Source organism: Bombina bombina, chromosome 3 (genome assembly GCF_027579735.1).
Source record: "Bombina bombina isolate aBomBom1 chromosome 3, aBomBom1.pri, whole genome shotgun sequence".
In the NCBI taxonomy this organism is placed as follows: Eukaryota; Metazoa; Chordata; class Amphibia; order Anura; family Bombinatoridae; genus Bombina; species Bombina bombina.
The window spans coordinates 788,716,227-788,730,331 of record NC_069501.1 but is presented as its reverse complement, the minus strand read 5'-3'; the positions used below and the strand labels follow the sequence as shown (position 1 = coordinate 788,730,331).

The 14,105-nt window shown below is 40.4% G+C and overlaps 1 protein-coding gene across 1 annotated transcript in view; it reads right to left on the bottom strand.

Annotated features, from left to right (window-relative positions):
- The window catches only part of REV1 (REV1 DNA directed polymerase), a 390,819-nt gene that overhangs the window by 120,799 nt on the left and 255,915 nt on the right, over nt 1-14,105 (bottom strand). Inside the window, 1 exon segment of the mRNA XM_053707683.1 lies at nt 10,452-10,554. Within this exon segment, the coding sequence (XP_053563658.1) occupies nt 10,452-10,554 (103 nt within the window).

Below are 14,105 nucleotides of genomic sequence, written 5' to 3'. Positions count from 1 at the left end.
CGCTAGGAGTGACCCTAGAACCTTCGTAAAGATTCTTGGTGCCGTAGCTAACCCAAAGGGAAGAGCCACAAACTGGTATTGCCTGTCTAGGAAGGCAAACCTGAGAAACCGATGATGATCTCTGTGTATCGGAATGTGAAGATAAGCATCCCTTAAGTCCACGATAGTCATATATTGACCCTCCTGGATCATAGGTAGGATGGTTCGAATAGTTTCCATCTTGAAGGATGGGACCCTGAGAAATTTGTTTAGGATCTTGAGATCTAAGATTGGTCTGAAAGTTCCCTCTTTCTTGGGAACTACAAACAGATTTGAATAGAAGCCTTGTCCCTGTTCCTCCTTTGGAACTGGGTGGATCACTCCCATAACTAGGAGGTCTTGAACACAGTGTAAGAATGCCTCTCTCTTTATCTGGTTTGCAGATAATTGTGAGAGATGAAATCTCCCTTTTGGGGAAGAAGCTTTGAACTCCAGAAGATATCCCTGGGACACAATTTCCAATGCCCAGGGATCCTGGACATCTTTTGCCCAAGCCTGGGCGAAGAGAGAAAGTCTGCCCCCTATTAGATCCGTTTCCGGATCGGGGCTGAGCCTTCATGCTGTTTTAGAGGCAGCAGCAGGTTTTTTGGCCTGCTTTCCTTTGTTCCAAGCCTGGTTAGGTCTCCAGATCGGCTTGGACTGGGCAAAATTTCCCTCTTGTTTTGTATTAGAGGAAGTTGAAGCTGCGCCACTCTTGAAGTTTCGAAAGGAACAAAAATTAGTCTGTTTGGTCCTTAATTTGTTGGACCTATCCTGAGGAAGGGAGTGACCTTTTCCTCCAGTAATATCAGAAATGATCTCCTTCAGTCCAGGCCCGAATAGGATCTGCCCCTTGAAGGGAATGTTGAGAAGCTTAGACTTTGAAGTAACGTCAGCTGACCAGGATTTGAGCCATAGCGCCCTACGCGCCTGAATAGCAAAACCTGAGTTTTTAGCCGTTAGCTTGGTTAAAATGAACAACGGCGTCCGAAACAAATGAATTGGCTAGCTTAAGAGCTTTAAGCTTGTCAAGGATATCATCCAATGGGGTTTCTACCTGTAGAGCCTCTTCTAGAGACTCAAACCAGAAGGCCGCAGCAGCAGTGACAGGGGCAATGCATGCAAGGGGCTGGAGAATAAAACCTTGTTGAATAAAAATTTTCTTAAGGTAACCCTCTAATTTTTTGTCCATTGGATCTAGAAAAGCACAACTGTCCTCGACAGGGATAGTTGTTCGCTTCGCTAGGGTAGAGACTGCTCCCTCCACCTTAGGGACCGTTTGCCACAAGTCCCGTGTAGAGGTATCTATAGGAAACATCTTTTTAAAAACAGGAGGGGGAGAGAACGGTACACCTGGTCTATCCCATTCCTTAGTAATAATTTCTAAAACCTCTTAGGTATTGGAAAAACATCATTGTAAACAGGCACTGCATAGTATTTATCCAATTTACACAATTTCTCTGGGACTACAATGGCGTCACAGTCATCCAGAGTTGCTAAAACCTCCCTGAGCAACACGCGGAGGTGTTCAAGCTTAAATTTAAATGTAGACATATCAGAATCAGGTTGAAGTGTCTTCCCTGAGTCAGAAAAATCACCCACAGATAGAAGCTCTCCTGCTTTGGCACATTGTGAGGGAATATCAGACATAGCTACTAAAGCGTCAGAGAGCTCTGTATTTGTTCTAGCCCCAGAGCTGTCTCGCTTTCCTTGTAACCCTGGCAGTTTGGACAATACCTCTGTAAGGGTATGATTCATAACTGCCGCCATGTCTTGTAAAGTATACGCAATGGGCGCGCTAGATGTACTTGGCGTCCCTTGAGCGGGAGTTATAGGCTCTGACACGTGGGGAGAGTTAGTCGGCATAACTTCCCCCTTGTCAATTTCCTCTGGTGATCTTTTAAAGCCAGAATATGGTCTTTAAAATTTATAGTAAGATCAGTGCATAATGAACAAGGAGTTTCCTCTATGTCAGACATGTTTAACAGACTAGTAATGAGACCAGCAAGCTTGGAAAACACTTTAATTAATTTGAAAAAGCAGAATATAAAAAACGGTACTGTGCCTTTAAGAGAAAAAAACAAACACAAAAACTGCAAAACAGTGAAAAAAAAGCAGTTAACTCTACGAAATTTTTACAGTGTGTATAATAGACTAAAATAGCATTGCACCCACTTGCAAATGGATGATTAACCCCTCAGGTTCAAAAACGAAGCAGAAAAATGGTAAAACCGTTATAACAGTCACAAGCAAACTGCCACAGCTCTACTGTGGCTCCTACCTTCCCATAAAACGACTTTTGTAGGCACAAAAACCCTTTACAGAGGTCCAATATGTCAGGGGACTCTTTCAGGGAAGCTGGATGTCTTAGAATGTAAAAACTACTGCACAATTAGAGCGTGAAAATAGGCCCCTCCCACCATGCACTCAAAGTGAAAGGGCCATAAATAACTACTCCTAGGAGAAATCTAGTCAACCATGTGGAAAACTAGGCCCCAAATAAAGATTTATCACCCTCAGTAAAAAACGTTTTTTATATATCATGCAAACGTTTTACATACTAAGTAATAAGAGCAAGTAACATGAATATTACCCTTTACTGCAAGCATGATGCCAGTCGTTTGTTAAATCACTGTAATCAGGCTTACCTTAAATATATCAGGCACTGTCAGTATTTTCTAGACCTTATCATCTCTCTAGAAAAAAATATACTGAACATACCTCAGAGCAGTTAATTCTGCAGGCCGTTCCCCCAGCTGAAGTTTTCCCATACTCTTCAGTTATGTGTGAGAACAGCAGTGGACCTTAGTTACAACCTGCTAAGATCATCAAAAACCTCAGGCAAAACTCTTCTTCTAATTTCTGCCTGAGGTAAAAACAGTACAACGCCGGTAACGTTTAAAAATAACAAACTTTTGATTGAAGATAAACTACACTAATTCACCACATCTCTCTTGATACTTCCTTTCTTGTCGAGAGCTGCAAGAGAATGACTGGGAGTGGCAGTTAGGGGAGGAGCTATATAGACAGCTCTGCTGTGGGTGATCCTCTTGCAGCTTCCTGTTGGGAAGGAGAATATCCCACAAGTAATGGATGAATCCGTGGACTGGATACACCTTACAAGAGAAAGAACAGAGTAGCCAACTCTGGCTTTCTAAACTAGGGCAGCAATTGTTAGGAAAACGCAGTAAGTACCTCTTTACAAGTTACCTAACTGCTTTAAAGCCACCACTACCTGACTGCAAGGAATGACATGGAATATGGCTATACCCCAAAACTTGCTTGTAGATTAAATCAAAATTTTTCTTCAAACACCTAAACTTCACCTCCTCCATGCACCGGAGGCAAAGAGAATGACTGGGGGTTGTGGGTAAGGGAGTGATACTTAGCAGTTTAACTGTGGTGCTCTTTGCCTCCTCTTGCTGGCCAGGAGAGATATTCCCAACAGTAATTACTCAAGACGTGGACTCACCATATCTTAGGAAAGAAATACCACTGAGGAGTTACGCTAGAATTATTACCGCGTCCTCAGAGCTCTGGTTAACCATTTTAAAAGACAAAAATAAGTGTCATAAAACATATTTAAAAAGTGTTATAGTGTGCATTTACTGTAATTATTTCACGTTCCAATGTTCTGCACATAGCAGAATATGTTCTATGCATTTTTAAATAGATATTCATATATATATATATATATATATATATATATATATATATATATATATATATATATATATATAAATACATACGTACATATATACACAGTATACACCAGTATACACCATCTATGGCAGTGGTTCTCAACCCAAATGAACTGAAGGCCCCGCAAATTTTAGCCGTACATGTCCAAGGCCCTGTAATGTGGTGTGTGTGTGTGTATATATATATATATATATATATATATATATATATATATATATAAATGCATTGGTGTAAGTGGGGGAATAAAATATATACATTCATTGGTGTCAGTGGGCTGGTTTCACTTAACTGCCGTGCCCAGGTCCAGCCCTATCTGCTCCATGTCCCACGCTGTCCTCCCACTGAACTGCTGCTATATTTGCACAGTGCATGCGCACATGTTCACTGGCACTCTGACAAGCCTGTCTGGTATTTATTATGTGTGGAGCAGCAGGCCTGTCACAGTTCGCAGTGGGGGCATTTCAGGTTGTGGCACACTAAGGCCTAGATTTAGAGTTCGGCGGTAGCCGTCAAAACCAGCGTTAGAGGCTCCTAACGCTGGTTTTGGGCGCCCGCTGGTATTTGGAGTCAGTGATTAAAGGGTCTAACGCTCACTTTACAGCCGCGACTTTTCCATACCGCAGATCCCCCTACGCCATTTGCGTATCCTATCTTTTCAATGGGATCTTCCTAACGCCGGTATTTAGAGTCGTTTCTGCAGTGAGCGTTAGAGCTCTAACGACAAGATTCCAGCCGCCTGAAAATAGCAGGAGTTAAGAGCTTTCTGGCTAACGCCGGTTTATAAAGCTCTTAACTACTGTACCCTAAAGTACACTAACACCCATAAACTACCTATGTACCCCTAAACCGAGGTCCCCCCACATCGCCGCCACTCGATTAAAATTTTTAACCCCTAATCTGCCGACCGCCACCTACGTTATACTTATGTACCCCTAATCTGCTGCCCCTAACACCGCCGACCCCTATATTATATTTATTAACCTCTAATCTGCCCCCCACAACGTCGCCGCCAGCTACTTACAATAATTAACCCCTAATCTTCCGACCGCAAATCGCCGCCACCTACGTTATCCCTATGTACCCCTAATCTGCTACCCCTAACATCGCCGACCCCTATGTTATATTTATTAACCCCTAATCTGCCCCCCACAACGTCGCCGACACCTACCTACACTTATTAACCCCTAATCTGCCGAGCGGACCTGAGCGCTACTATAATAAAGTTATTAACCCCTAATCCGCCTCACTAACCCTATAATAAATAGTATTAACCCCTAATCTGCCCTCCCTAACATCGCCGACACCTACCTTCAATTATTAACCCCTAATCTGCCGACCGGAGCTCACCGCTATTCTAATAAATGGATTAACCCCTAAAGCTAAGTCTAACCCTAACACTAACACCCCCCTAAGTTAAATATAATTTTTATCTAACGAAATAAATTAACTCTTATTAAATAAATAATTCCTATTTAAAGCTAAATACTTACCTGTAAAATACATCCTAATATAGCTACAATATAAATTATAATTATATTATAGCTATTTTAGGATTAATATTTATTTTACAGGCAACTTTGTAATTATTTTAACCAGGTACAATAGCTATTAAATAGTTAAGAACTATTTAATAGTTACCTAGTTAAAATAATAACAAATTTACCTGTAAAATAAATCCTAACCTAAGATATAATTAAACCTAACACTACCCTATCAATAAAATAATTAAATAAACTACCTACAATTACCTACAATTAACCTAACACTACACTATCAATAAATTAATTAAACACAATTGCTACAAATAAATAAAATTAAATAAACTATCTAAAGTACAAAAAATAAAAAAGAACTAAGTTACAGAAAATAATAAAATATTTACAAACATAAGAAAAATATTACAACAATTTTAAACTAATTACACCTACTCTAAGCCCCCTAATAAAATAACAAAGCCCCCCAAAATAAAAAATTCCCTACCCTATTCTAAAATACAAATATTACAAGCTCTTTTACCTTACCAGCCCTGAACAGGGCCCTTTGCGGGGCATGCCCCAAGAATTTCAGCTCTTTTGCCTGTAAAAAAAAACATACAATACCCCCCCCCCAACATTACAACCCACCACCCACATACCCCTAATCTAACCCAAACCCCCCTTAAATAAACCTAACACTACCCCCCTGATGATCTTCCTACCTTGTCTTCACCATGCCAGGTTCACCGATCCGTCCTGGCTCCAAGATCTTCATCCAACCCAAGCGGGGGCTAGACATCCACTGAAGAAGTCCAGAAGAGGGTCCAAAGTCTTCCTCCTATCCGGCAAGAAGAGGACATCCGGACCGGCAAACATCTTCTCCAAGCGGCATCTTCTATCTTCTTCCATCCGATGACGACCGGCTCCATCTTGAAGACCTCCAGCGCGGATCCATCCTCTTCTTCCGACGACTAGACGACGAATGACGGTTCCTTTAAGGGACGTCATCCAAGATGGCGTCCCTCGAATTCCGATTGGCTGATAGGATTCTATCAGCCAATCGGAATTAAGGTAGGAATTTTCTGATTGGCTGATGGAATCAGCCAATCAGAATATAGTTCAATCCGATTGGCTGATCCAATCAGCCAATCAGATTGAGCTCGCATTCTATTGGCTGTTCCGATCAGCCAATAGAATGCGAGCTCAATCTGATTGGCTGATTGGATCAGCCAATCGGATTGAACTATATTCTGATTGGCTGATTCCATCAGCCAATCAGAAAATTCCTACCTTAATTCCGATTGGCTGATAGAATCCTATCAGCCAATCGGAATTCGAGGGACGCCATCTTGGATGACGTCCCTTAAAGGAACCGTCATTCGTCGTCTAGTCGTCGGAAGAAGAGGATGGATCCGCGCTGGAGGTCTTCAAGATGGAGCCGGTCGTCATCGGATGGAAGAAGATAGAAGATGCCGCTTGGAGAAGATGTTTGCCGGTCCGGATGTCCTCTTCTTGCCGGATAGGAGGAAGACTTTGGACCCTCTTCTGGACTTCTTCAGTGGATGTCTAGCCCCCGCTTGGGTTGGATGAAGATCTTGGAGCCAGGACGGATCGGTGAACCTGGCATGGTGAAGACAAGGTAGGAAGATCATCAGGGGGGTAGTGTTAGGTTTATTTAAGGGGGGTTTGGGTTAGATTAGGGGTATGTGGGTGGTGGGTTGTAATGTTGGGGGGGGGGTATTGTATGTTTTTTTTTACAGGCAAAAGAGCTGAAATTCTTGGGGCATGCCCCGCAAAGGGCCCTGTTCAGGGCTGGTAAGGTAAAAGAGCTTGTAATATTTGTATTTTAGAATAGGGTAGGGAATTTTTTATTTTGGGGGGCTTTGTTATTTTATTAGGGGGCTTAGAGTAGGTGTAATTAGTTTAAAATTGTTGTAATATTTTTCTTATGTTTGTAAATATTTTATTATTTTCTGTAACTTAGTTCTTTTTTATTTTTTGTACTTTAGATAGTTTATTTAATTTTATTTATTTGTAGCAATTGTGTTTAATTAATTTATTGATAGTGTAGTGTTAGGTTAATTGTAGGTAATTGTAGGTAGTTTATTTAATTATTTTATTGATAGGGTAGTGTTAGGTTTAATTATATCTTAGGTTAGGATTTATTTTACAGGTAAATTTGTTATTATTTTAACTAGGTAACTATTAAATAGTTCTTAACTATTTAATAGCTATTGTACCTGGTTAAAATAATTACAAAGTTGCCTGTAAAATAAATATTAATCCTAAAATAGCTATAATATAATTATAATTTATATTGTAGCTATATTAGGATTTATTTTACAGGTAAGTATTTAGCTTTAAATAGGAATCATTTATTTAATAAGAGTTAATTTATTTCGTTAGATAAAAATTATATTTAACTTAGGGGGGTGTTAGTGTTAGGGTTAGACTTAGCTTTAGGGGTTAATCCATTTATTAGAATAGCGGTGAGCTCCGATCGGAAGATTAGGGGTTAATAATTGAAGGTAGGTGTCGGCGATGTTAGGGAGGGCAGATTAGGGGTTAATACTATTTATGATAGGGTTAGTGAGGCGGATTAGGGGTTAATAACTTTATTATAGTAGCGCTCAGGTCCGCTCGGCAGATTAGGGGTTAATAAGTGTAGGTAGGTGTCGGCGACGTTGTGGGGGGCAGATTAGGGGTTAATAAATATAACATAGGGGTCGGCGATGTTAGGGCAGCAGATTAGGGGTACATAGGGATAACGTAGGTGGCGGCGGTTTACGGAGCGGCAGATTAGGGGTTAAAAGTGTAATGCAGGGGTCAGCGATAGCGGGGGCGGCAGATTAGGGGTTAATAAGTGTAAGGCTAGGGGTGTTTAGACTCGGGGTACATGTTAGAGTGTTAGGTGCAGACGTAGGAAGTGTTTCCCCATAGGAAACAATGGGGCTGCGTTAGGAGCTGAACGCTGCTTTTTTGCAGGTGTTAGGTTTTTTTCAGCTCAAACAGCCCCATTGTTTCCTATGGGGGAATCGTGCACGAGCACGTTTTTGATGCCGGCCGCGTCCGTAAGCAACTCTGGTATCGAGAGTTGCATTTGCGGTAAAAATGCTCTACGCTCCTTTTTTGGAGCCTAACGCAGCATTTGATTAAACTCTCGATACCAGAGTTAAATTTATGGTGCGGCCAGAAAAAAACCCGCGGAGCGTTAACAGCCCTTTTACCGCCGAACTCTAAATCTAGGCCTAAGAGGGCTGTCAATGCCTGGCTGTTGAGAAACTAGGATCTATGGGCTAGATTACAAGTGGAGCGCTAATTTATCGTGCACGATAAATAACCAACCAGATCTCTGGTTAAATTTCTAAATGTCCCCCAATTGGCCCCAAATTTAAAAGTCTTGTTTTTTTCTTAAAAAAAAATATTTTTTTACCTCTGACGAAGAAGTAGCAAACGTGCAATTACTTCGAAAAGTGTAAGATTTGGTTTAGAGAGCGACTCTGTCCTGGTAGACGCCTCTGATTAATAATATAATATCCCGACACTGTTGTCAACGCTTTCTGACGCCTGTACATACCTCATTTGTTTGAGGGTTTTTTCTGTAAGCAAAACTATGTGTGTTCTGTTTATGTTTTAATAAATGAAACAGTATTGCAAGCTTGTTTATCTCTCTTTTTCTGGTGTGAGGGTCATAGCTGGTTGGCAGACTACATCCACAACAGAGAGTTACAAGCTATAAGCCAAAAATCCTACATCAGCTGAAAATCCCACAAACAACCACAGCCGGAAGACTTTGGGTTCCTGGATACGCATTAAAGATACCAGCGTAGAGCATGTCCCTTACCTCATATGATTGAGGTACTGGTCGGTGAGTACCGAATTTGCAGTATTACCCGCTGGGATACGTTATCTTATTTTGAACTGAGCTGCATGAAATCGCAGTTCATTCGGATTATACTGCATATTCACTTTTGGGACTGTTGTGTTAAAATAATACACGTATCTTTGGTCCGGTGTCATCTGTACTTTTATATCATCCGTTTTTATAATTTCAGCACTTTTTTTATAGTCATATATAGTTTTTGTTATGACTTTATTTATCTGGGGAAACTGTATATTAAAATTGATTTAGTCACAATTGTACTAGCAGGGCATTGGTTTATTTGGTGCTCCCTCTGTTTATAACAATAACAAGTTATAATATTAACTATTTATTCATCTTTAAGTCGATTGAAGTTGATAATATTCTTTTCCTCCTCCTTTTTCTCTTTTATTATTACTTTCAGTATTGGTCATTTATAATTTTATTCTTGAATATAATTTTTATTATACTATTACTGTTTCAGTTCAGTACATCAATATATTGTGGCATCATTTAACATATACCGAGTTCTTTGCAAAAAAAAAAAAAAAAAAAAAAGCTAAACTTTTTTTGTATAGTTGATTCTTATGCGCTTAAGTAAAAACTTCCTTTTTTGCTAAAAACTATTTTGGACAGATAATTTGGATAGTCTGTCCACCTTTGACCCAGCTGCAGAGATCAACTATCGGCAATCTGTTGGACACAATATTTCGCCAACAGGTGCTATACTTTAGCGCAGTCCCAGAGACGGGTTTTTTTAACCTCGTTCTCTTTCGCTCTTGTTTTTATATATATATATATATATATATATATATATATATATATATATATATATATATATATATATATATATATATATATAATTAATTATAAATATATATTTTACCAAAATACCATCAGATATATGTAGAAATATATATTTATGAATAAACAGAACATATTCTGTTATACAAAAAAACATATATATTTTTATGTCGGGTTAGAGCACTTGAGAATATGTGATTATATTTGCGTGCGAGTAGGGTGTTAGATTTTTTTTTCCCACTTTTTTTGCTCTATTGACTTTAATGGGAGAAAAAGTTATTGAGCGTGCATTATTTGGAAGTTTGACTTTTTAACCGCACCGGGCGCATATCGCGTGAGCGAAAACGTTTAACTTTCAACTTGTAATATGAGCACTACCTGATGAGTGCAAAAAGTTTAATCATAGCGGACTTAGCACACGAGCGTTTAATACCGCTACACATATATTTTCCAGTTTAAGACCGAAGATATATTTTTAGAAAACTAAACACTTTGTTAAAATACAACCCATTACAACTGATTTAGTAGGCCTCTAGATCCACCATTTATTTTTATTGAGAAATAAATGTAATGTATTCTTTAATACTCACGCCTCTCATATCGGATATGTTCAGTTTCATGGAATGAAACATATTCAGTACTTCTTTTCCAATAACGTTTGCACTGCTAGTAGCCTGTTCAACAGTTACTGTTCTAAAACATTAGATATAGAAAAATAAAAACAGATTATAAAAGTAACAGTACCACAAATGCTGCACTTTTCCAAATTTGTATAAGTTCTGTTTTAATATACTACAGATGATCACATTTGTAAAATATAGTAATTGTTGAACTAAATAAAAACGAAATTTATGCTTACCTGATAAATGTATTTCTTTCTTGACACAGTGAGTCCACGGATCATCTTTAATTACTGTTGGGAATATCACTCCTGGCCAGCAGGAGGAGGCAAAGAGCACCACAGCAAAGCTGTTAAGTATCACTTCCATTCCAACAACTCCCCAGTCATTCAACTGAAGGAAAAAGGAGAGAAAGGAAGAAACACAAGGTACAGAGGTGCCTGAGGTTTATTCGACAAAAACCTGTCTGAAAAATACAGGGCGGGCCGTGGACTCACTGTGTCAAGAAATAAATAAATTTATCAGGTAAGCATAAATTTTGTTTTCTTTCTAATGACACGGTGAGTCCACGGATCATCATCAATTACTGTTGGGAATCAATACCCAAGCTAGAGGACATATATGATAAGGGAGGGACAAGACAGGGAACCTAAACAGAAGGCACCACTGCTTGAAAAATCTTTCTCCCAAAAGAGGCCTCAGCCGATGGCAAAAGTATCAAATTTATAAAATTATGAAAAAGTATGTAAAGAGGACCAAGTTGCAGCCTTGCAAAACTGTTCCACAGAAGCTTCATTCTTGAAAGACCAGAAAGAAGAAACAGCCCTCGTGGAATGAGCTGTGATTCTCTCAGGAGGCTGATGACCAGCAGTTCCATAAGCCAAGCGAATTATACTCTTCAGCCAGAAAGAAAAAGAAGTAGCTGTAGCTTTCTGACTCTTGTGTTTCCCAGAGAAAACGACAAACAAAGCAGAAGATTGGCGAAAATCCTTAGTCGCCTGCACATAGAATTTCAACGCACGCACCACATCTAGGTTGTGCAGCAAACGCTCCTTATGAGAAGAAGGATTAGGACACAAAGAAGGAACAACGATTTCCTGATTAATATTCCTATCCGAAAACACTTTAGGAAGGAAAACTAACTTAGTAAATAGAACCACCTTATCAGGATGAAGGATAAGATAAGGGGAATACACTGCAACGCAGAGAGTTCAGAGACTGTCCAAGCAGAAGAAATGGCAACAAGAAACAAAAACCTTCCAAGATAACATCTCAATATCTAAGGAATGTATAGGCTCAAACGGAGCCTGCAGAAAAACTTTAAGAACAAGGATACGACTACAGGGAGGAGTAACAGTTTTAAACACAGGCCTGATTCTGACTAAGGCCTGACAAAAAGATTGCACATCAGGTACATCCGCCAGACGCTAATGCAACAAAATAGACAAGGCAGATATTTGACCCTTCAAAGTACTTGCTGACAAACCCTTCTCCAGACCTTCCTGGAGAAAGGACAAAATCCTAGGATCCTGACTCTACTCCACAAGAACCTTTAGACTCATACCAGTACAGATATTTACGCCATATTTTATGGTAAATCTTTCTAGTCACAGGCTTACGAGCCTGGATCAAAGTCTCAAGGACCGACTCCGAGAACCCACGCTTAGATAAAATTAAGCGTTTAATCTCCAAGCAGTCAGCTTCAGAGAAGTGAGATTTGTATGAAGGAAGGGACCCCGAAATAGAAGGTCCTTCCTTGGAGGGAGATTCCACGGCACCGCTGGCGCATCTATCAGGATGGCCTGTGGATCCCTTGACCTCGAACTGTACCTCGGGAGCTTGGCATTCTGTCAAGATGCCATGAGATCTAGCTCCGGCCGCCCCCATTCGAGGATCAAACTGGAAAACACCTCTGGAAGGAGTTCCCTCTCCCCAGTATGAAAAGTCTGCCTGCTCAGAAAATCCACTTCCCAATTGTCCACTCCTGGAATGTGGATCGCAGATAGACAGCAGTTGTGGGTCTCTGCCCACTGAAAAATTTTGGTCACCTCTGACATTGCCAAAGAACCCCGAGTTCCTCCCTGGTTGTTGATGTAAGCCACAAACAAGGTCTTGCCCTTGAAGGGAATCGCCAAAAGTTTGGACTTAGATTTAACATCCACAGACCAGGATTTCAACCATAAGGCTCGGCAAGCCAGTACAGCAAAGCCAGAAATCTTTTCTCCCAACTTAATGACTTGTAAGGAAGCATCCACGATAAAGGGATTGGCCAATTTAAGAGCCTTAATCCTATCCTAGATTTCCTCAAGAGATGTATCTGTCTAAATAGAATCAGGCAACAAACCCAACCAGTAGGCTGCTACGCTGGTGACATTAGCAATACACACAGCAGACTGCCATTGCAGACCCTGTTGAACATACCTCCAACTTCTTATCCATAGGATCCTTAAAGGAACAGCTATCCTCTATGGGAATCGTGGTTCTCTTAACCAAAGTGGAAATTGCTCCTTGCACCTTGGGGACCGACTGCCAAGGCTTCTTAATAGAGTCAGCTATTGGGAACATTTTCTTAAAAATTGGGGAAGGAGAAAAAGGAATACCAGGTCTCTCCCGCTCCCGTGCAATCATCTCTGTAGCACAGTCTGGTACAGGGAATACCTCCACAGCGAAGGGAACATCAAAGTACTTGTTCAGTCTACTAGACTTCTTAGGATTGACTACTACAGTCGTATCAGAGTCATCCATGTAGCCTAAACCTCCTTAAGTAACAGACGAAGGTGCTCCAGCTAAAAACTGAAGGATACAACTTCAGCAACAGAAGAAGGAATTACACTGTCTGAATCTGAGATTTCACCCTCAGACGCTACCGAAGTGTCTTCTTCCCTAGACTTCTGAGAGGAAGCACCCTGAATAGCCACAACAAGATCAGAAACCTGGCTCACCGATTCAATTAAATTCCTCTTGCGCCTTCCCTGCAGCATAGGAAAAAACAACAGCACCTCAGATACCGCAAAGGATACCTGGGAAGCAAAGTCTTGTAAGGTACCTCCAGGCGGAGCATGAGAGGAAACACAGGGCACTGCATGTGTGCGCGGAAAAGTTTTGGACGCTTGAGGAGAAGCTGCGGCATATCTGGTACAGGAGACCCCTCAACAGCATCTGCATTAGTTAATGATGGCTCAGGCTCAAAAAGCTTATCCTTATAACACAATGTTCTTTCAATACATGAAGAACAAAAAAGGATTGGTGGTTCCACCTGAGAGTCTAAACACAAGCTACATGTACATATTGTAAGGCCTCTAGATCTTTGACCAAAAAAGAAGGGAAAAAGAAAAAAATAAAATAAATAAAAATAAAACTGCTTTTATTTCCCCTGGAAATTAACACTGCACAAAAACGATACTGTCTCTTTAAGCGTCCTGATAAACCCCCAGACAGTCTCTACACATCAGCTATTATGCTGAGGTAACTACCTTTCCTGCTGGATGCCGGCAAATTGTAATAAAAACAATCTGGTTCTCAATCCGGAACTGCCCATCAAACGGCTGTGCAATCGTAGACAACTTGTGCTTTCCCTTAGCAGAGTCGCAACTAACAAGAGATTCTATTCCAGAACTCACAGGA